Here is a 23229-nt window from a genome sequence, read left to right as displayed (position 1 = left end):
AAAACGTTAAGGTCAAGCTACGTATCAAAGTGTTATAGATATGAGAGATTGATAAAAACGATATAGTCACGATCGATTGATAAAATAATATAGTTAGGTTATGGGTAGAAAGTAATAAAATTATGATAGATTGATAGAACGATAGCGTTACGATATGTTTCTAATTCTATATATATTTTGAAAATTTATTTCTAGAAAAATAAATAATAAAAAATAAATTATGAAATTAAATTAAATTAACTTTAAAAAATAAAAAATAAATGACTTTTAGAAGGCACAAAATGCATGAATTTTATTCTATAACATACCATAATTAGTATCCTTTCATTAATATAGTAAGAAGTTACACTACCTTTAAAGTTATTAAATAGTTACTTTTTCGGGATATTTACAAATGATTGTGCACGGTTACTTTCAGTACTAAATGAGCCAACCAGTTCGAATTTGTGGCGTCTTTAGTGAGACAGCGTATACCCGACTGGCCCAACGTTGAGAATAAGGTTTTACGAAACGATAGTCGAGAGATTTTCGAAAGAGAGTTTGAAAGCAATGTTATAGACTGGCGAGCAAAAAAGACAACACGACGACTTATACAGTGTATAGCTCATGGTGGGAAAACTTGATGGCTAGTCGCATCCCTCTATAATATATTTTAAAGCATTTCAAGTCTTGTAGACATGATTTTGCTGAAATGTTATACTCTAAAATTACAAACTAATACAATAACACAGCGATAAAGAAATATAACGTATATCTAAGGGTTTTGTATGACATGGGCATACAGATATAGACAACACGTCTTGGACAAGTATGACCGTGACACCAAGCCTTACACGGCCATACAGCTCCTGTGACTATACATAAAAGACACAAAAAAATCTTTTAAGTCAACCTGAAATTTCAGAAATTGGTGACTAGAACAACTAATTCTACTTTCGAATTAAGTTGGGTTCGGTTTATTATCAAATTATTACTTTTTAATTATTTAAAAGAATTATATTTATCTGTCATGATACATTAATAACATTAATTACAAACGTTAAATATTTTAATCATTTAAAAAAGTAGGGTATTGTGGAGTTGGGTTGGGTCGAGTTGGTGTGTAACCCTATTTTGAGTTGATCGGATTGATCTGATAAAAAAACGTCAATTTTTCGATTTACAAAAAAAAAATTCAACCCAATTTAACATATCATTGAACACATCGTACCGTAAGTATATAACTTTTAGAAGTATATATGAATTTTTTTTTAATTCATCTGACATGAAATTGACTCCTCGGCTTACTTTCAAAATAGTAATTAATATCTTACTCTTCCTCCATACTCAAGTCTCGATGTTTTTTTAACATAAAAAACTTTAAATATTTGAATATAATAGAGTAAAGTGCTTGGAATACGAGACAAGAATTGGTCCCTAGGATTGGGTAGCATGCCCCGCTCTTCACGACGATGGCAACCCCTCCAATTTGTTTGAAAACGACCATGTTCTTGCCTTTGATATTTTTGTTATTTCATTTATTGACCAAAATATCCCTAACCCGTTTCATCTAACTAAAATTATATTACGATATAACAATTTGTTTTATATTTAAATTATTTTCGGTTATACAATTTAATTCGTCTGCTAGAAAACAAAATATTATATATATATATATATATATATATATATATATGATATTTTATCTTTTAATTGAAGATAAATATTAGATATTTGTCTTCCATTGCGTTTGCAATAGGTATCTTTCTTTCTATTTATTGTTCTTATTACTCCTTTCATATTATTATAATTTATTTGATTATTAAATAGAGAACTTTCATACAATTTAGGTGGATGATTTTAACAAATATTTTCGCTTGAAACGAAATTAATTATCTATTTGAGTGTCTATATTATTATTTAATGGTGAAGACTCGATCATAAGGGTATATTTGTAAATAACTTTAAAATGATTGTGACGAAAGTGATTCGGATCGCTAAGAAGATAAGAAGGTTGGCATGGCATAGTCGTCTAAAAGTCCCTGTCGGATTAGGGGCCATGTGGTGATGTTCAAACTTGCTATCTATTTCATTGCAATGCCAACAATTGAGTATCGACAGTTCCTTCTCTATCATTCCCCTTATTTTCTTGCTTTCTTTCTAATGTCTTTGTCTGCCCCCTTTTGGTCTTGTATTCAATTCGATCTTTAATCAAATTTGAAATTTTAATATGTGGATCGGGTTTACACATTTTTACTTTTATATCCATTAAGTTAGAGATATCGGGCTCGTCAGGACCCACCTCAAACGTGGCCATGAATCTTTGTTTAAAGAGAAATGAGGAAAGCAGTGAAGAGAGCCAGCTAAATAGGGGAGTCCCGAGACTTTGAACTGAGAATATTTGTTAAAACCACCGCACTTAAATAGTATGAAGGTTCTCTTTATAATCAAATAAATTACAAGAATATAGAAAAAGTAACAAATGAAAGAGCAAGAAATGAAAATATACCAATGATAGGACGCAAATATCTCAAATATCTAGATATTTGTCTATAATAAAATATCATACGTACGTATCGTAAACTATAATTTAGTACTAAATATCCTTAACAGGGACCATACTCTATATATATCACCGAAATTTAAGTCTCAAAAAATTATATTGGACTTCATATTTTATTTATATTTATTACATATTATTAAATTTATATCGAACATTACTTTTTTTTAATGAAATATTACTGAATTTATTATTATATTTTACTCTTTTTTTTTTATTTTATTGAAATTATCTATTAAAACTTCTTTAAAATGAATATTTTTATATAAAAAATAGATTTTTTATTTATTTTTTATTTATTTTTTGGATGGAACCCAATTCCTACAAATAGAAGAGATATTAAGGAACTAAATTAAAATTAACCTCAAACCAATCAACTAAATTAAATTATTTTCATTAACTTGGTAAATACACCAACAATGCAAATAATAATAATAATAATAATAATAATAATAATAATAATAATATCTAAAACTTACCTATGAACAAAATTGTCATTTTCAATAAAATAAAATAAAATAAATTATCTATTCAACAGTGAATGAGTACGGTACAAAAACTTTCAAACGACTGTCAAGTAACAGAATAAAAGGGTAAAAATGATAATAATAATAATAATAAATAAATAAAAGCTTATTTACAATTTTAGATGGTAGGAAAATAAAAGTAAAAATGTTCGATTTCAAAATTACTTTAAAGTAAAAATCTGTCCGAATGTTAGACGTAAAGTTGAAGGGCGGCTTGAATCAACGTAATAATAATAAAAGGATAAAGTGATTTTGGCTTTTAATCGAATAGAATCTTAGTTTAAGCACTCTAATTTAACTTTTTTCGAGTTGAAATAAAAAATTTTGGACGCGTTTGAAATTCGAATCCGATAAATTGGTGTAATGTCAATTTGTTCATATCTTTTAATTATCTCGTAATACATACATATATATATATATATATATATATATATATATATATATATATATATATATATATATATATATATATATATATATAATTCTACCTTATTAAACAAGAAAAATAAATATTTATATATATATATATATATATATAATTCTACCTTATTAAACAAGAAAAAGAAATATTTAAATATAGCAAATGATTAAGAATAACGCAGCACAACCCCTTTTCCGGCAATAGGCTGTGCCCTTGGCGATGGGTATGGTGAGCCAATGGTTGCCGCGTGGTCATGTCCTCCAGAAACAACATGGATCAAAAGGCGTGCTTCGGCGGTTCAATGTGGGGTCCACATCTGGTTGTTTTTTTTTTTTTTTTTTTTTTTTTTTTTTTTTTTTTTTTTTAATAATTAAAATATTGCATAAATTATGAGCGAAAGTAGCACACTTGTTATTGTGAAAAAAAAAAAAAAAAAAAAAAAATTCCTTTTAGTTTTTATTTATTTATTTATTTTTTCTTTAAGATATGGTTGTTGTTTGTATTTTTAAATAATTAAAATCACTTTTATTATAAACAAAATATATTTTTTTAATAAATTGATTCGTTTATACTACAATATATATATATATATATAATTTCGATGTATAATTAACTAGATGAGGCTAAGGACGAAGATTATATTCCCATCTAAAACGTTACCTCGCACTTTCTTACTTTTTTATATAATTATGTTAAGCGTTATATTTTAGTAGGCATGTGCAAATTTTAGCGTCCCTTTAAAAAATGAAAGTACATTAATTATTTTTCTAAATATTTATGACATCATAATTATGCAATAATTTTAGATGATATTTAATTTGAATTAATGATGCCTATCATTTGATAGGAGTGGGATTTCAAACATCTTCATACTTAGTTTAAAATATGTAACTATTTGAGCTTCTAACAGTTGGTTAATTATTTAGACCATATTATAAGATTATAACGTATATTTGTAATATACATTATAAATATACATTTTTTTTAATTTCCATAAATATACATTTTTTGTTAATTAATATCCTGCTAATTTCTGAAAAAACCAACAAGTCAACGATCTTTTACGTGAAAAGCAGGTTTTTGTGGATATAAAGCTAATTTATAGTCAATCATGCTTATCCTCAACTTTAGCTTTTTTTTAAAATAAATTAATGATTTTGTATTTAATGTGACATTTTTTAATTATTTAAAATGAAATAAAGATTATTTTTAAAAATATTTTAATTTTGAAAGGATTAAAAATAATTTTAAAATTATAAAAAATGTTGTTTTAATCGCATAATCCAAACATCTAATTTACAAAACGAAAAGTTTAATGTTTCTAAACGATTGTTTTGTAAGGAAAGAAAAATATTAGGACCGACACGTGTAGGGAAAGCAAGCGAGAAAGTCGGTGGTGTCACGGTTTTGCAAGTCGCGATGTTAATGGAGGAAACACGTGGCACGTTGAGAACAGCCACATCAGATCCAGATCACCCGTGAAATAAGCCGCTTTGTGCTGACTAATAGGCATGGAGAGGTGATTTCTTGAAGCCCGCCCTTTGGAAGGCTTTTTTTAATTTATTTATTTTCTGGATAAATTGACCGGTTACCGATACTGCCCTTCCCCCTCTCCCCTCCAAAACTCCTTTCCTGTTGTTTTCTTCTGTGTGTGTGTGTGTGTGTAGTGACATATCTTTCTCTCTCTCTGTGATGCATCTTCGTTACTGATAAAGGTTCAAGCTACGGCCCTGCTTCGTTTCCAGATTATCCGCCGGAAGTCGTCGCTGCCGTTCTGTTTAGGTCTGTTGATTTCAATTTTTTACGATTTTGTGCTGATTTGTTGAGTGTTCGATCCGATTTTTGACGAAATGAGCAGTAGCGATGTGTGTGTGTGTGTGTGTGTGTGTGTGTGTTTTGGATTTTCTTGGAAGATCTTGCAAGTAGAGAGAGGATGTTTCTTTAGCAGTTGAATTTGTTTTGATCTGTTGCATTTCTTTCGATTCTTTTTCTGTTGTTTCAGGTATAAAGGTGGAGAATCTGCAGGTTCGATAGGACTTTGATCGCTTTTCGTTTGGATTGAGAGATTTCACGGAAGAGTTTCTCTCTGTTTTGTTGATTTTCAGAAGCGGATGATGATTTGAATTCATATTACTGTTAACTTTTGGTTGTATTTTGGTCATTCGCTTGAGAAATTGAAATGGAAGTGAAGGTAGCTACGACGTGTTTACAATTACAATGGTCGCAGACTATTGTTCATCCTTCTTCTTCTTACTCGCAAACCCTAGCTTCGACAGTTTCATCTCCTTCGTCGACGCCGCGGAACCGTAGCGATGGAGGAGCCGCGACGAGGCGGTGTGTTTATACGCTTGGTCGATCAGGTATGTTTGGAATCCCGCTCACGAAGTTTATACGGTCTCGCTCTTGCTACAATTTTAATCCAAGAATTCGTACGATCAGAAGAGCGTGTACTGTGAATTTGGGGGACGGTTTCTCAGACGAAGATTTCTCCAAGCAGATAAAAGATTTGGCGCATAGTTTTCGAATCTCCGCTGAGAAGATCCACGATTCGGATTCCGATAGTACAGATTCGGTTTCTGATTCCGTAACTGATCATGAATTTAATAGTTCCAACTGTTCTTTACAAAACCACATGCAAGTCTCACCGCCTCAAGACGTTTCAACAGAGTCTCCATGGCCAGAAATCCACCAAAAACCTCCGGAATGGACTCAGGAACCGGAAATAATTCCAGACGATATTGAGCGTAAAGCTAATAGCGTTGATTTCCCCTTATCACTTCGAATCTTAAAGAGGAAAATGCAATGGCAGGAAGGCATCAGAGAAGCAAGAGAATCCGCTTATTGTTCAGTGAAGAAGGCATTCTCCTCCATGGTTTTCATGATTCAAGAGCTTCACAGCTATTCATTAAGATTGAGAGAAATACTGTTTTACGAAGATTTACAGGGCATTCTGAACCGAGTTGAAAATGAGATGCACGCTTCGTTTGTTTGGCTATTTCAGCAAGTTTTCTCTCACACTCCAACTCTAATGGTGTACGTGATGATTCTGTTAGCGAATTTCACAGTGCATTCAATGGGAAACAATTCAGGTATGGCAGCTTCCTTATCGCCTTCCCCTTCTTTAACGCAGACGGCTGAGAAAGTCGTTCAAATCGACGACCAAAAGCACCAGAAATTCGATTCCTCAACACTCAAGACGTTCTCAGTGTCTTCAATCAATGGGAAAACAGCTTCCATCGGAAGCGGTAATGGCGGCGGCGGAAAGGTCCGACCGACTGCAAGTGGCACAGACGGCGATGAACTCAATCGATCAGTGAATTATCCCACCGTACGAACTTCAGCAGAAGAAGAATCGATATCAGGGGAAAACATCAGAGAAGAAGAGATGTCTCAATGGAATTCCATTCTCAAAGAAGTTTCACAAATGCAATCGGCAATAAGAAACGAAGCATTTGATGAAGACGTAACGAGAAGACTAGTATCGCCGGTGACGGTTGAGATCGAATCGGACGATTACGAAGAGTATTTCAGAACAGAGCTTCTTTACCAAACGGCATTATCCCAAGACCCCAATAATCCTCTTCTCCTCACCAATTACGCTCAATTTCTCTTCCTTGTGGCCCATGATTACGACAGGTGAAGTCTTAAATTCCCTTTTTATCTATCTCATTCTTATCTGCAAAATATTGTATCGTCAAATTTGATGATTATGGGCATAATTTTGGTGGGAATGTTATTAAATTGTGTAATTAATTCTACAGAGCGGAGGATTACTTCAAGAAGGCGGTGGAAGCGAAACCGCCTGATGCAGAGGCGTTCAGTAAGTATGCGACGTTCTTGTGGAGGATCAGAAAGGACATGTGGGCGGCGGAGGAGACATTTCTCGAAGCTATTTCTGCCGAATCTGGCAATCCATTTTACGCTGCAAAATATGCCGATTTTCTCTGGAGCAGTGGCGCCGAAGAAACGTGTATTGAAAATTTCTAAACCCCCAAAAGAATTTTAAAATATATATATTTATGTGTTGGCGACCGGCGAGTGGTGGTGCAGCGGTGGGGTAGTGGTTGATCAGAAACCAGATTTTGTTGTGTGGGCGCCATTTTCAGACGGCGAACTGTAATTATTATTATTTTTTTTTTTTACAAAACGTCAAATTTCTGAATAGAAAAAGGGGAAAAAAAATGAAGTTAATGAGATAAGATAATATAATTTACGCGCTTATGTCCCAATATTTGTAGTTATTTACCATTCAACTAACTTATTAATTTTGTTAATGCTTTATTTCCCAAATTGCCCTTTAAGTACTGTGAGAGTTATCACATAATTAGATCTCTCTTTCTCCCTTCCTTGTTTCCTTTCCTTGTTCTCCAATATTTTTTGTTCCTTTCTCGCTTTCTTTGCCTCTTTAGTATATTTACTGTTTACTGTTTTACTGTTGTTGATTTCCCTCTTTTTAATTTTCTTTTTTAAATTGAAACTTTTAAATTTTTTGTTCTTAATTCCCTACCCAATGATCTTTGAAGGCAATATTCGGCCCAAAAATAAGTAACTTCGGGCCTGGGTTAATTATAGGCGCTCTAACCCAACTGGCTGGCCATATGAATAAAACCAAATATTGATCAAATAAGAACATTATTATTATTATTATTTGCATAATGTACTTAAATTTTAACATATGATTCTCCCAACTTCTAGGAAATTGCAGAATGCTACAATAATAGAAACAAAACAAATTATTTGGCATATTATTAAATATATATATTTAGTAATTATTCATCTACCAACCTCGTTAGTCCTTATGTCCACTGTTCCGATCGCTTGAAGTTTGACCCACAGTCAAAGTGTACGGATTTGGGCTAACAACGAAATAACTGATAATTACAGACACCTTCATTAAAAAAAAAAAAAAAAAAAAACTTAAATTATATTTAAACACCACTACACATCACATCAAACGAAGCTAAAATGAAGCAATCAATCAATCAAACGGCAACCGCACGATCGTCCACATCAGACTTCGTACACAATCGCGAAGCAGGGGAGCACAGCCCTCGGATTGAAAACCAACAGCTCTTCTTCATCCACCGTGGTCTGGGCCCCACTCCCACTTCGGCCGACTACGGAGTCAAACCCGCCGCCATCTTTCTCCGGCTCGTCGTTGTCGGACCCGATCCGGCCGGCCACGACCCGGCAAACCAGAATCGCCCGTTTCACGTTCATGAACTTGAACTCCTCTTCGATGTCCTCAGGGATTGCCACGTGTGCTCTCCAGCTACTTGATAGCGTAGAAATTCCATCCAACTTGTGTGAGAATCCCGATTTGATTATCCCACAAATACTACAAAATTGCTGCCCGCAGATGCTGGAATTACCGTTTTGCCCCAAATCGCACAAAAACGTCGAACAGTGAAATCTCAGAAGCTCGTTCCCATCGGCGATGCACCGTTCATCCCATCGCTTTACTGCGCCGCCGTATCGGGCCGCTTTAGCCTTCACCGACTCTCTATATTCCTCGAATCTGGAGAGAATCTTTTGACTGTTGTGGATTTTCAAGATTCGGATGATCTTCGGGCTTTTTTCTCTACTCGTCCATCCGGTTTCGAAAATGATCCGAACAATATTCTTACCGGAATCCGAATCTGCAAGCTCCGACACGGCGTGTTTAGCCGCTTGGTGCTGTTCAAGCAATTGAGGCTTGGGGAAAATCTCGCCGCAAGCAGTGCAGGGGAAGATATCGTTACGAAGGGGGAAAAATTGGTTGATCTCCGCCGTAGTGATATCGAAATCCTGTGGCGTTCCAGCAGAATCGATCGGATTAGCGTTCTTGGAGTTCGAAGTATCCACCGGCTGAGGAATAAGCGTGACAATCGAATGCTGCGACGATCGAGCCGGAGTCGAGGGAGGACGAGTCGTCTCGATTGCCATTTTGCACGTTTTGGAAGAAAAAATTCGTTTGAGAAATGAAATGGATGAGGTTAGGGCTTTTTGCGGCTTCAGACTCAACGCCGTCGGAGGAGATTCATTACGCTTCTTCGGCTGCAGGGGACGGTGGCGGCGGCGGCGGTTGTCACCATTGGTTAAAAGAAAGCAGCCGACGTGGAGAATTAGAAGTAAAAGTGCAAGGAATTTGTTGCAGAAGGATCCGGTGGCTGTTGGCGCCATGGAGGCGGCGTGAAAACGGAGGTTTCTTTAGGTTTTAGGCCATTGGAGGCGGCGAGAAGAAGAAGAAGAAGAAGAATATGAAAAGGAAAACAGAGGAGAGATTGGGGAAAAGCAAAATACAGAGTGTGGGGGCGACGGAGGAACAAAGCTAATAAACATTAGGTGTAACGCAGCTTCATTCTTCTATTTTTCTCAAATTATATAATTATAATTATCTTATTTTATTAATTGATTTATACATTTTACATTTTTTTTAAATTTAAAAATTACTTCATTAATTGACTGACACGTGTCCGCAATCAGAATCCAAAGCCCCTGGATATAATTTTTATCGCCATTTTTTTTTCAATAATTCCCATCTCGTTTATATTCCATTTTTAATTAATTTCGTCAATTTCATTATTAAAAAAAAAACTAATTCACAATTAAAACCCGTCGACCGTCACCCTTCAGCATGCTTTACACTTTCCTTTGACTTTTTATAAAGTCAAACTACGTGGACCAATCATATTCTCCAAAAATCAGCCTAAACTTTAAGCCGACGGTCACCGTCACAGTAATAAAAGTTTCTGCCAGGTAATTTTCAGAGACTTGAAATAATTATATATATATTGATTAAAATATTCGTTGATTTTCTCGGGTTTTATATCGCGAGATATTGGGATGTGTACGGGCTGGTGGGCTCCGGCCCATAAAGTAATGGAAATGGGCCCATGTGATTAAAGAGGTAAATTGGTGTGATTGCCTTTGGATGTGGGCCTTAAAAATCATATATATGGCTTATTAAATTCATCCAAATAATAATTTAAAATTTTCTATTTGGATTTAATAATGCTTACCTAATATTTAATATTTTTGTCCTTGGATTTTAACCAATGGCTATTTCCGTTGTTGAATTATTGGTCCCCACGTAGCCCCAACCATCTATGGACTGATCGAATTACCCAACCTAGAATAGGAAAAGATGTATCTGATTATTACTCTTTAAATAAATAATTATTCTTATTAAATAAAATTTCTAAAAGGTAAAAATTTGAAGCGAAAATTCTAATTATGTAAATTGGTATTGAATTATCCGGACGAAAAATATCGTTTTTTATTATTTAAATATATTATCATAGCTTAGTGGTGGAATTTCACTAAAGTTGCTTTAAATTATAAATATATATTTTTAAAATTTAATATTCTCGATGAAAATGACATTTTTTTTTAATTTTAAAAAAATAATGGGAGTTGATAACTTTTAATTTATATATTTTATTTTGCACTTTTTCTAAAGTGTATTTTTCGTCAAATTAAAAGATTATTGTTTAAAGGGATTTAAAATAATAAAGTTTCAATCAACCAAAAATAAAAAGTCAACAAATAAAAGAAAAATATGGTGGGTCGGTTCTGCCTCAGTGGTTCGACAAGGCATTAAAATTAGACCGGGTTCGGGTTTGGGTTTGGGTTTGGTTTTGGGTTCATTTATTACTGCCATAATAATTGCAATAAATTAAAAGCAGCCGACATAATTTAGGTTGACCCACCAAACACGACTCAACGTGCTTAAATATATGGTGTGGAGGATCTCTTAATCTTACACACTGATGCACACTACTAACCTCAATTATGCCAATCAGCTTTTACCACGTGGCGTCTGTGTTGTGTGATGGCTCAACTCTCACATTGAATGAAATGTTATTCACATTTCCTTTTTCCTTTTTAATTATTTAATCACTAACTTTAAATTAATAATATAAAGTAATTTCATTCCATTTTATTTTAAATTTATAATTATAAAATTAACTGTAGACATGCCACGAGCACTCAACCATCTTTTTTATTGAAAGATGGTGTGACTACTAAAATTCAACGTCCTACTACACGATAATAGATACTTTATATATTAAATCATTTTGAACTAACAACAATAAATGCCTTTTTAAGTTAGCATAGTGGTAAAGGACATTAATTTTAATGCCTCTAGTGAGAGTTGAAAGATAAACCAGCTTATAGGACCAACATGAACTATGGCTCGGGTTGTTTCACGGGTTTAGAAAATAATATACCAAAATTTATATTTGGTTCGTGTTACTCCTTAAATTTTAAATAAACTAAATTAATAAAAATATTTTTGAAACTTAAAAAAAGTCCAACATTAAAAATTTAAAGATATTAATGTTAATTTTAAAACTTCTTATATAAAAATATTTTTTTAATTTTTAAATTAAAGATATTAAGAAAAATTGAATATGGTACTTTTTAAAATACTTTTAAAAGTTTAAAAATAAATTTTAAACAAATTATTAATGTTTTTCATTTTTTTTTTAATTTTTTTAAAATTAAATGATATTATTAAAATTTTAAAAAATTTATGAATGTTTTTTTTTAAATAGAGTATAAAATTTATCTATATTTTTATTAATTTAATATTTTAAATAATTATTGTTAATTTATCTGTATTTTATGAAGTATCAAATTTTATTATTTTTGTTGGAGATAAAAGAGTTTTCACCTAGGAGGGTTTTTTTTTCATGGAAATGGAAAAAAGTACAGAATTTAAGAGAGAAAGAAAAGTAATAATTACTTGAATTATTGTGTAATTAATTTAATTTTTAAAATCTAAATAATCAATTAATTATCAAGTTAACATTTTAATAAATTAAATGATTATTTTGTTCAGAAACAAAAAATATATAATAATTTAATATAATAGTTGATATTTTAATATGTTAGTTATCTAATTAAGATATAAAAAAAACATTAATTTTATATGTTTATTTTACCTCCAGTTTTTAAAAAAATAACTACAAATTTATATGGACAATTAAATATTTAATATTTCAAACATTTAAATCTCAAATCTTTAATTTTGATATTCATAAAAATAATATTATCCAAAAAATTACAGATGAGTCCAGTCAGCAGAGTGAAATTTAGTATGTTTTTTCTGACGTGGCAAAACAATTACTTGTTTTTAAAGAAATGAATCCCTTTTGAGTTACATATAATAACTGTAATAATAATTAAATCATAATCATAATGTTTTTTTGTACTTTAAATCAATTAAAATTTTATATTATGCTAAAAAACAGTTTAAAAGCCCAATAAATACATAGTCCCTATAATTTCGAAGTTCCATTAATAATTATTATTATAATATTCTGTGTTATTATATATATATATATTTATTTATTTATTTTATTTAAATTTTGACGTACAATAATTGGTTCTATGTCCTCAGACAGATAATAAATAATATTTTTGGGGACAAAAAACGTAATGATATTTTCGTTGAAAATAAAAAGAAACGGTAATAAAAAAGAAAAACACAAAATAAAAAAGTTATTTGGAAATTGGCTCTGTGGTGCACGTGGCACGACAGGAAACATTACCCTTAATTATTGTGCCATTCAGACGTTGTCGGGGTTTGTACTCCACGCGCCACCGCTCCTCTCTCTCAACTGCCATTAATATTATATCAATTTATTAAATTACAAATAAATTTAAAAAATGTTAAAAAGTTTTGTAAGCTTCTAATTATATTAATTAAACTCATTTTAAAAAATTAGGTATATGAAGATATAAATTGATTTTTGCAATAGATTTATTTATTTGGGCTGCAATAATTAGATGGGCCCATGGGAAATAAATATGGGCTTAGACATATTTAGCCCAATACCAGAGGTGGCTAAGGTGGTCGTTTAACGAAAGCTATAGCAAAGTATATCACCTATCGTCTAAGTACGGGTGGAATAGCTCATTGTGGAGGGTGCAGACCGTAGTAGGGGCATTGGTGAGTCCAAAAGGAATAACCAAATCAACCCTTTATTAGTCAGGTTGCTTGCTTGTCACCTAAGTTGTCTTTGGCTCGTCTCCTTCCGCGATATGCACTTGGTAGTTGTCCAACCGTAGAACCAACTTCTCGAAGTATCTTGCGTTTATTGAGTGGGGCCAATCAGTCCGCAATCAAAGTGGATACTCGTGATTAATTGTTAGGTTACCTTGTTGGGCGCTCGATAAACAATGCACAATGCTACTTTTCTGGAATAAATCAAACAAACAGGGCTCCCAGCAAAGGGGGTTTGGCTCCAGGCTTCTACTCAATCTTGTGGTAGACTATCCTTCTAGGCTAGGGGGCACTTGACAACTCACTCGTGGGGCATGATACCAAAAAATGACTCAAGTACTTGCTGCACTTCGTGAGAAAGAAGTCGTTTTAGTATTGGATTCGCTCTTCTGTTAGCATGAACATGAATTATATTCTATTTGTAAGAACCCCCACCCGAACCATTCTTAAGACCACCAAGTCCTATCGAATGAGTTAGACTATAGAAGCTTTCAACGTACACCTGGAGAAGGGAAAAAGAAAATCTAATCTTATATTGGGCCGGCCCAGTATGATGGACATGCAATCCAACAACCGTGTTGGGCCATAGGCCCAATATAGGAAGGTGCAGAGAATCGACGTGTCGAATCCGCAGCCAAGTCTGGTGCAGATTAATCGTCGAACGTAGAAGCCAGAATCGAAGGCCTCCTTCGCTTAAGGATAAGGCGCCTGTGGTGAGCTCAAGCATTTCAACAGCCTATCGCCTCTTATTTTACCCAAATATCCCTAACTTTCCATTACCAAATTTTTCCTCCTCTCACAAAACAAACCGATGGCCTCTCTTTCATTTGCATTCTCTCCGGCTGCCGGACGGGTGTTCGCCGCCACGGCGGCGAAGGGTGCCGGCGAAAGCAAGAAGGAAAAGGGTATTCTTGATTGGATCCTTGGAGGCATGGAGAAGGATCAGCTTCTGGAAACCGACCCTGTTCTTCAAAAGGTTGAGGGCAAGAATGGCGGCGCCAACAACGGCGGCACTGTCCGCGGCGGCAAGAAGAATTCCGTCCAAGTCCCGCCGAAGAAAAACGGTGTCTTCGGCGGTCTCTTTGCGAAGAAAGACTAACGGCGACGGCGATTCAGCCATTTTACTCATATAGTAATTCGTTCTGTTATCGGAAAGTTGTGCAATTTCAGGCCATGTCTTGTTGCCTTTATGTTACTCTGATTGGTTATTCTTCAATACTATCGTTCCATTATTAATTATTGTCGGTAATTGTTCATCTTTATATATATATATCTACACACACATATGATAAGAATTGGTTCAACATAAAACAGCTAAAAAAAGGTATAATTCTTATATTTTTAAGTATAATTCTACGTTAATTAAGAATGATTTTAGAATTTCTACTATTTGGACACAAAATCCAAAAAGGATTTTTGAAAACACATCTCTTTTGAACGAATATTCACTAAATTATGTCAATTTGAAACATCGAAACATAAAACAGAATTCAGATTGCCTACCTTATAATTATAATTAATGAGTTCGAAACATGGAAACATAAAACAGAATTCAGATTCGTCAAAAGAGACGTATCAATACGACTAATAGGCTACAATTAGTTTAGTTTGATTTTTCTAAATGAAGTAACAATTAGTAAGATCTTCATCATCTTTTTCCTGTGATGATGTTAATAAAATGACACACAAAGAAAATTGACACTGCTGGGTGAAGGAAGCTTTTCAATACTGCAATAGATCTTCTTGAACAAATATTAAATATTATATGATAGGCTTATTCCACCTACTGGCCTAAGAATCATGATAATTGATAACATCCCATCCCCCCATCCCCCTCCCCCCAAATAATTGTCTAAGAAAAAACTGAAAAGAGCATTGCATCATAATCCACAACAATGCTAGCAGACATTTGGTGAACACACAGGCATGTATATACGCATTTTGGGAAGAAAAACTTACAAGAATTGGTGTGAGCTAAGACGAAGAGTTGATGTACTTGATGCAGTCCTCCACAGCCTCTGTTCTATGTGAATCAATGGCGGAGACAGGCAGTGGTTTTGAATTGGCGATGGACACCATGGCTGGAGCAGCAGTTTGTTCATGGCGGGGTTTTCTTTTCATGCCCATCAAATGCCAAGCTCGGGTCACTTTATCAGCCAGGTGCTTCAGAAAGCTCAGCGGAGAGAATTGCAGCCCTTTAAGTGATCTAAATCTGCACTTTTGAAAAGACCCTCTGGTTTGCTCAGTTCTGTTGCTTGATTGCTCCATTGTTGTCGTCATAGAATTAGAAGAAGGTCTGAGACTAGAGAGAGAAGCTGGATGAGAGAGAGAGAGAGAGATTAAAATGAATTGAAATATCAAATAGAAAAAGAGATGTAAACCCAACTGAAAAATGCAGCCTGCCCACCCCTCCTAGCGTTCTTAAGCAAACCCAAGAAGGCCCTGTTGTTTCTTTGCATTAAATCTCTATCAACCAACCAACAAAGTGAGAGTCATTCAATATAATGGCTAACCCTTTTTTAATCATACAATCTCAACTGTTAAATACTTGATCCAACAGCCAAAGACATAATTAACTTTCTCCGGATGTCAAGATAAACAGAGAATATAGAAAACTCTGCACGCATGAAGTAGGTACAGGTAATGGTAGAAAGTGACATTTGACATCAAATCATAGATAAAATCACAAATATAGCAATAATCATTTCTTCCTCTCTATAACATTTTAATGGATTAAATTGCTGGCAATGTTAAACTACTGAATATAGCTAGCAAGGTAGATTGACTCCAATATAGCACTTTAAATGAGTAAGTTTAGGGAAGAGAATATGCCAAGGAATACAGAGTTTGATTTGTCTATCTTTTCCATATTCTTGTTTCTGAAGAACAATTCTTTCTCTACCATTCACAAGTTTGGAACAGAAGGAATAGTGGAAAGCGACTAATGAATCCAAAAGGAAGCAAAGTCAATATTAAATAAGGGAAAGACAGAGGAAAAGAAATGATGAAAGGCTCAAAAGATTCTCGTTTCAGTCTTCAGATAAAGGAAAAAGGGAATTTCTAAAGCTAAAATGTCCATTTAAGAAGAAAAGGGCTTTGAGCAGAGAATTACATCTACTTAGTACATAAAGTTGTTCTTATTTTATCAAACCTTTCTGCAGCATTCTTTGGTGGCGATGCATCATAATTCCTATCAAAATATATAATATAGGCATTCATCAGACAAAAAGACTGAGTTTGTGTTCTTAGCAATCATGATAATGGTGTATGGGTGATGATGAGATAATTTAAACTTTTGCTCAGAACTCACAGTAAGAGTTGAAGCTAACCTCTGATGCCGGTAGAGCCCTTAACCAGCAGTGTTTATTACTGTGGTATTCTATCGCCTGTAGTATTGAGTCGTTTATCGACATAACAAACCGTTCTGCTCCGTAAAGAACCAGGCCGAGTTTCATCTGATGGCAGTTTTGTCAGCAGCTAAGCAAATTCAGAATTCCTTCAAGGAACCAACTTCAGATAATAGTGCCATCATTTGGCTTTTAGGTACAAAATGTCTGGTTTGATTCTAAACGTGAACCATCTCTCATTGCTTTTAACTTCAAATCATTTCCCTTCCTTCTTTATCAGAATATGAAATAATAAGAACATTAGCTCAAGCCAAGTAGATCTCGATATGCTAAGCAAGGTGCCGATAAACAGGTAACATAATCCAGCTATAACTCTTATTTTACATTTGATTCGAGCACAAACATGAATATCCTACTGGAAGAGATTCAGCTCCAGTCATTTATAACAAACAAAATTTCCCCATTGTCACCAATCACATGATCCAAAAATTGTCTTACTTCATCAATATCCTTAAACGGATGAGCAAGCAGATCACTGTCCAAATTATACCACAATTCGTTTATCTTTCCCGGTGCATCCCAGTGCCTACTATTCCAAATGCCATCAAACCATAAATTTATGAGTAGCCTCAGGCCCATCCAAATCGATTGAAGAAGCTCTATTTCGATGGTTATGTCATAATTTCCAGTTACTGTGGTGTGATAAGGCTTAAAGACAAATGATAATGGTGTCCAAGGTTCTTTGTTTGGCTCCTCGAACACCAGTTTTTCAGCTGTTGCATTTAAGTTGGCTCGAGTAAATGCATCATTTTCCTGTTGTAAGAGGCGTTTAAATGTTGATTAACGATTTAACAGTAAGAAGACATTGAATTACATAAGGAAAGCAACAAATCGTGAAATAGTGAGACGATTAGTTCGAATTCTGAAACCCTATGCACCATAATCCTTTCTTAATGACGAAAAAAACAGTGTAATTCCGTTCATCTGCATCTTAATTACATTGCAAATCATAAATTTCAAGATTGAACGATTTTTTTCATCTCAACCAATCAGAGAGCGTTCAGCAACTTTTCCACAGTCAAACATTCGATAGTGAAGGTACCTGAAAAAGGTTGTTGATCGCGTGCACGAGGCAAAACTGTAGTTTCTGCCTGTCGTGATAAACTCGACAATCCTCTCTCGTCATCCTCTACAACTTAGATCTCAAATCCTCGGCCCGAACTCGCGTAAATTCCAATTTCAGAAGCACGCAGACCTCTAATTCTAGGTTAAGAATTAGAACTGGAGCATTGGTTGCGTTGACGACAAATTCAGGCCTTCGACTTCGAGAATCGTCGGAGATGGAAGTGCTCGGAATTACATTTCACCGACGGAGTACCTTCGCCATGGAGAAAGCTTATGCCGCCGCGAACGACGGACAGGAGGACGACGGTGGAGTTCGACTTCGATAAAGTCGGCTTCTAGTCTGCGTTTCCGGAATTTGCTGTTCGATGCCGCCGGTTTCTTCTGATTTACTTCTCAGCTTAAAAATCTCATTTACTTTTCAAATTCATTATTTTAATTATTATTTTTATTAAAATTAATTAAACGAATAAAAATGAATAAAAACTATTTTTTTAGAAAATTAAATAATAAAGTAAATGATGAAAAATAGTATTTTTAATATTATTATTATATTTATTTATCAAGATGGATGTTGTAAAATTACAAGCAAAATAAGGAAAATAATTTTTTTTAAAATAAAAAATTTATTTATTTAGGTGAAAAGGGAAGAGTAAGCCGTTATTTTCCTATTTGCCATTGATATCAGCGGGAGTGGATAACGAAGCCATCTGTAGAACCCAGAGAGCACCTCAAAGCTTCTTCGACCTCACCTACAATGGCGGCCTCCACCACGCCATCGTCGCTCTCTTTCTTCTCTTCATCGATCTTCCTTTCATCGGCCAACCAAAATTCTAAGCTCTTTTGCAATTGGAAGCCCAATTCCTTTAAACCCCAATCCAAGCCCTTATCGATCTCCTCCCAGCTCGCTACTCTTCCAGTTCTCTCCTTCACCGGAGAAAAAGTAGGCGAGACCGTCCTTGACCTTAAGTCTGCTCCACCGGAAACCGCCCGCGCCGTCGTTCATCGAGCCATTATCACTGATCAACAGAACAAGCGCCGTGGGACCGCCTCGACTCTTACTAGAGCTGAGGTTAGTGGAGGCGGCAGAAAACCATACCAGCAAAAGAAAACTGGGAAGGCCCGTCGTGGTTCGATGCGTACTCCTCTCCGGCCTGGCGGAGGTGTGGTTTTCGGGCCGAAACCTAGGGATTGGTCCATTAAAATCAACAGAAAGGAGAAGAGATTGGCGATTTCGACGGCGGTGGCTAGCGCGGCGGTAAATACGATAGTGGTGGAAGATTTTGGTGACAAATTCGAGAAGCCGAAAACTAAGGAGTTCATTGCTGCGCTAAAGAGATGGGGAATCGATCCTAAGGAGAAATCCTTGTTCTTAATGACGGAGGTTTCTGATAATGTGCGACTATCCAGCCGCAATATCGGAACACTGAAGTTGTTGACGCCGAGAACACTGAATTTGTTCGATATTTTGAATTCTGATAAGTTGGTTTTGACGCCGGCGGCGGTGGATTATCTGAATGAGAGATATGGAATCAATTACGAAGAAGGAATTGAAGACGAGGAGGAGGAAGAAGAAGAAGAATTAGAAGGCGAAGAAGGTTGATTTTCTTGCTTTGAAAACTTACATTGCATGATTGCATACTTTAGTTTTGCTTAGTTCAACATTCAATCCATGAATTAGCCTTCTTGTTCTTGACAACTTAGATTTATGCTATGGATTCTGATTCTGATACAGACAATAGTCTGCTTACTTGCAAATGGGTTCTGCATTTTCATTTTGTATAATGGATTTCTAACTCTCTTTAGTATTCTTAGGATATGATTTTAGTGAAATTGATAAGATTACAAGTGATTTATTCAAGTTCATCTTCAACATAATCATTTTAATGTCTTGTTTTGAATGATTAACAACATGATTTTGAGTGATTTTGAAAGTTTCTTTCTAATCTAAAACCACTCATCTATGTTAGAAGTTCTGAGAGGGTGATTGTAATTCTTCCACCATTGATATCATCTTGTTGTTCCTTACACTGTTTCACATCAAATGCACAACACAAACACATTGAAGTTCATAGAGTGAGAGAGGGAGATTGCAATTCTTCCATTGATGCCTTCTTCACATCTTAAAACAGGGCTGGAGGCCGGTGAGGATTTGGATGCAGCGGAATGATTCTGCCATGTACGAATCGGCGAAAGCTTCGGCATGTTAGCTTGCAGGCTTGAATGTATTCTTTTTTTGGTTCTTGTTCACACTCAAAGGTATCTCCTTCTTCTCTTTCCTTCCAATATCCTTATGTATTGTCAGTAGTTGGTCTCTTCAAGAACAATCTTTGATTCTTTAGGAACTTGCATTCTGTTATGTCTTCCCTGTGCTTGCTTCCTAAGTTAGGAGCTTCCATTAGAACTTTACATCTCCTATGGCAGCTTCGTCGTCGATAACTTGTGAAAATGCTTAAAGAGATAGAGAACAAAGTTCTTGAAAGATCATCTAGACTTGTGGAGTAAATCTAGAGTTGAATTGAATGGTTCTTCTGATCTTAAAATGTTCTTTAACTAACCTGATCGCTGTGGAAATATGATTGTGTGGTGCCCTTTCAGCCTGGGAAATTCTTCGGTAGCCCCTACACGGCTCTTTCACTTGGTTTTTCTGGTCAATTATTTAGGATTTTGTACCACCGCTAGCAAATATTATCCACTTTAGCCCGTTACGTATTGCCGTCAGCCTCACAATTTTAAAATGCGTATGTTAGGAAGAGGTTTCACGTCCTTATTAGAAATGTTTCGTTTCCCACTCCAATCGACGTGGATTCTCACAATCCACCTCCTTAGGGGTCCAACATCTTCGTTGGCACACTGTTCGGTGTCTAGTACTGATACCATTTGTAACAGCCCAAGCCTAGCCTAGCCGATATTGTCCACTTTAGCCCATTACCTATCGTCGTTAGCCTCACGATTTTAAAATGCAGTCTGTTAGTGAGAAGTTTCCACATCCTTAGAACGAATGTTTCGTTCCCCACTCTAACCAATATAGGATCTCACATATTTTTTCCTCCTTTTGGCTCGAAGAATAATGTTGCATCAGGCTATAGTTATAGTCTAATCGTTTGAAAATTAAGCCTATAAATACTACCTATACCCCGTGGCTGGGGTTTCGGGTTCTATTACCCGAACCCAATTTGTTTTCCACCACCGAATCACTCCCTTTAAGCCATCCTCTCTCATCACCACCGCCGTCTCTGACCATCGGAAAGCTGCTACCTCCTCCCAAACAGCTTCCACTTCCTATGCCCATCCACAACCCTATATGAATACCCATCCTTTGCCAAATATAGAATGACCAACATTTGAAGCTTAATAATATATTACAAACATTTCAACATCTTTGATATGCTACATTATATATAAAACCCCATTTTATGTACATTTTTGTTGTCTGTGGTTTGAAAACCTTAGAAACGATAGACATTCATAATAGATGGTTGTTTGAAACCTAAACGTCGATGGAAGTTGTTCAAAAAAATTGGAATCGTTGTCGCTGGCTGCTGTTTGAGGTCACTATTGTTAATCTCTAATATGTAGTTTCTAGTAGGTAGTCGTTTTGCTCGGTGTTGGATGTCTTCGTTAACCGTGGATCCATCGCAAAGACTGCATATGTGAAGTATATTTTAGGATTTGTCACAGACTAAGGTGAAGATGATGAAAGTGTCATGCATTTAGATTTGATTTTCACAGACTAAGGTGAAGATGAAACGGTCTTATTTTTTATTATTCTATAATCTATAATCTATATTATAGATTATTTTTAAACTTTTTAATTTACTTTTGAAAGTTTGAATATTTTTTTTTTAACCGTAGAGATATTTTTTAATTTTTTTAAAAAAATTTAAGAGTATTTTTAAAAGTGAAGGGCGTTTTTTAAATTAAATGTCAATAGGAGGGGTATTTTTAAACTCTTGAAAGATTTAAGGATAATTTTAAGTTTTTTTTTTTTTTTTTTTTTTTTTTTTTTTTTTTTTTTTTTTTTTTTTTGTAAAGTTAAAATTCTAAAAAATGACGTTCCAAAAACATAATTTGAGTGGTAAGTTTTCCATTACTTTTTAGAAAATTTATTTTTAATTTTTCTTTATTTATATAAATAGCAATTAGCATATTTTATAAATTCGCTTAAGGTGGATCACCCATTAGTTAATCAATATACATAAATAATTAATCAACTATAAAATGAATTTATGGTTTTAAATAGTTAAAATACTTTTTTAATTATTTTACAATGCCACATCAGCATTTTGTTAATAATTAATAAATAAAAATTGATGAGATGGATAAGAATGCAACTAAGTACAAAACTCAAACACCCAAATGCAACCTAATCCAAAAACGGTACATACGGTGACAAATTCCATCTCGAAGTTCATAACAAAACGGGAGAAAAAAAAAAACATCTTATTTCAATGAGCCCAATTAGGGAAACGAATCAAAACAACAAGTGTCAAAGAAAACACTGCAAACACAGAGTATCATAATCATAATCTCCGAAGAACGAAATCGAACAATCCATATCTATAGAGCTCTTTTCAAGGGTCCGTTTGTTCTTGCATTCTCCCACATCCCAACAGTATTTTAAAGACCATTTCGCCCTTTTTCTCGCCCCACCAAAATTTCTTTATTTTTTATTTTTATTTTTTAAAAAAAGAATCAGAATATTTCAATGACCGAAAGCTTCAAATTTTGATTATGTATTTGTGGTAGCTACTTAGCTAAGGCTATAACCATTCCAAAAAAAAAAAAAAAAAAAAAAAAAAAAAGTTGCAAAAAAAAAAGTTGCAAAAAAATAAATAATAAAAACAAAAAAATAAAAATAAAAATAAAAAAAGCACTTTTGGAAAAAAGATGGTGGCTAGTTTTTGTCACTTACTTCTCAAAAGCTTGTTGCTTTGTAATTCTTTGGTTAAGTGGTGGGGAATGAATATACCATTTTCCCATCATAATTGCCCACCAATCATATTCTTTAAAACCCAAAAATTATTTTTAAAAAAAAGTTAAAAAATATATATATATTTTTTTTGTTGACTCGTTCGTATTGAATTATTATTTTTCATGCTTTTGTTCGTGTTTAATGGGTTAGGTATCAGGATTGCTGGTTCGAGAATTAGGGTTTTCACGAAACATTATTGGAAATGTGGTACGATTTGTTTATTTATGCAGAGTTAGTTGGGACATTTAAAATAAGCAAAAATGAAGGTTTGTCGAGATGAGTAAGAAGCCATGAGGTCGAAAAC

The 23229-nt window shown here is 34.3% G+C and overlaps 5 protein-coding genes across 5 annotated transcripts; 3 read left to right on the top strand and 2 right to left on the bottom strand.

The window, feature by feature from the left end:
* The first annotated feature begins 5124 nt into the window (after positions 1–5124).
* Positions 5125–7495, top strand: LOC111794426 (uncharacterized). Its single transcript, XM_023676438.2, has 3 exons — positions 5125–5269; positions 5490–7123; positions 7249–7495. Exons 2-3 carry the CDS (start codon positions 5667–5669, stop codon positions 7472–7474), a joined length of 1683 nt encoding a protein of 560 aa, XP_023532206.2. The 5' UTR covers positions 5125–5269; positions 5490–5666; the 3' UTR covers positions 7475–7495.
* A 710-nt stretch (positions 7496–8205) lies between these two features.
* Positions 8206–9759, bottom strand: LOC111794453 (uncharacterized). Its single transcript, XM_023676482.2, has one exon. The coding sequence runs from the start codon at positions 9647–9649 to the stop codon at positions 8498–8500; it is 1152 nt and encodes a 383-aa protein (XP_023532250.2). The 5' UTR covers positions 9650–9759; the 3' UTR covers positions 8206–8497.
* Positions 9760–14163: 4404 nt separating this feature from the next.
* LOC111794525 (uncharacterized) lies at positions 14164–14720 on the top strand. Its single transcript, XM_023676568.2, has one exon. The coding sequence runs from the start codon at positions 14293–14295 to the stop codon at positions 14578–14580; it is 288 nt and encodes a 95-aa protein (XP_023532336.1). The 5' UTR covers positions 14164–14292; the 3' UTR covers positions 14581–14720.
* Positions 14721–15190: 470 nt separating this feature from the next.
* On the bottom strand, positions 15191–18411 carry LOC111794507 (josephin-like protein). The gene is given in 7 exon segments (XM_087124122.1): positions 15191–15783; positions 15868–15947; positions 16633–16671; positions 16811–17438; positions 17440–17500; positions 17503–17641; positions 17931–18411. Coding segments are annotated over 4 exon segments (468 nt in total). The 5' UTR covers positions 18015–18411; the 3' UTR covers positions 15191–15783; positions 15868–15947; positions 16633–16671; positions 16811–17254.
* A 197-nt stretch (positions 18412–18608) lies between these two features.
* Positions 18609–20309, top strand: LOC111794470 (large ribosomal subunit protein uL4c). Its single transcript, XM_023676502.2, has 2 exons — positions 18609–19548; positions 20083–20309. The coding sequence occupies exons 1-2, from the start codon at positions 18708–18710 to the stop codon at positions 20118–20120; spliced, it is 879 nt and encodes a 292-aa protein (XP_023532270.2). The 5' UTR covers positions 18609–18707; the 3' UTR covers positions 20121–20309.
* Positions 20310–23229: the final 2920 nt, after the last annotated feature.

The sequence above is a fragment of the Cucurbita pepo genome, chromosome 5, assembly GCF_057944985.1.
Source record: "Cucurbita pepo subsp. pepo isolate OVF chromosome 5, ASM5794498v1, whole genome shotgun sequence".
NCBI classification, from domain to species: domain Eukaryota; kingdom Viridiplantae; phylum Streptophyta; class Magnoliopsida; order Cucurbitales; family Cucurbitaceae; genus Cucurbita; species Cucurbita pepo.
This window is presented reverse-complemented; position numbering and strand designations above follow the sequence as displayed.

Excerpts from the sequence above, each read along its gene's own strand:
- LOC111794426 (XM_023676438.2), top strand. The coding sequence starts at position 5,667 with ATGGAAGTGAAGGTAGCTACGACGTGTTTACAATTACAATGGTCGCAG. Across the intron at positions 7,124-7,248 it reads GTGGCCCATGATTACGACAG|AGCGGAGGATTACTTCAAGA; the intron begins GTGAAGTCTTAA and ends TTAATTCTACAG.
- LOC111794453 (XM_023676482.2), bottom strand. The coding sequence starts at position 9,649 with ATGGCGCCAACAGCCACCGGATCCTTCTGCAACAAATTCCTTGCACTT.
- LOC111794525 (XM_023676568.2), top strand. The coding sequence starts at position 14,293 with ATGGCCTCTCTTTCATTTGCATTCTCTCCGGCTGCCGGACGGGTGTTC.
- LOC111794470 (XM_023676502.2), top strand. The coding sequence starts at position 18,708 with ATGGCGGCCTCCACCACGCCATCGTCGCTCTCTTTCTTCTCTTCATCG. Across the intron at positions 19,549-20,082 it reads AGAATTAGAAGGCGAAGAAG|GGCTGGAGGCCGGTGAGGAT; the intron begins GTTGATTTTCTT and ends ATCTTAAAACAG.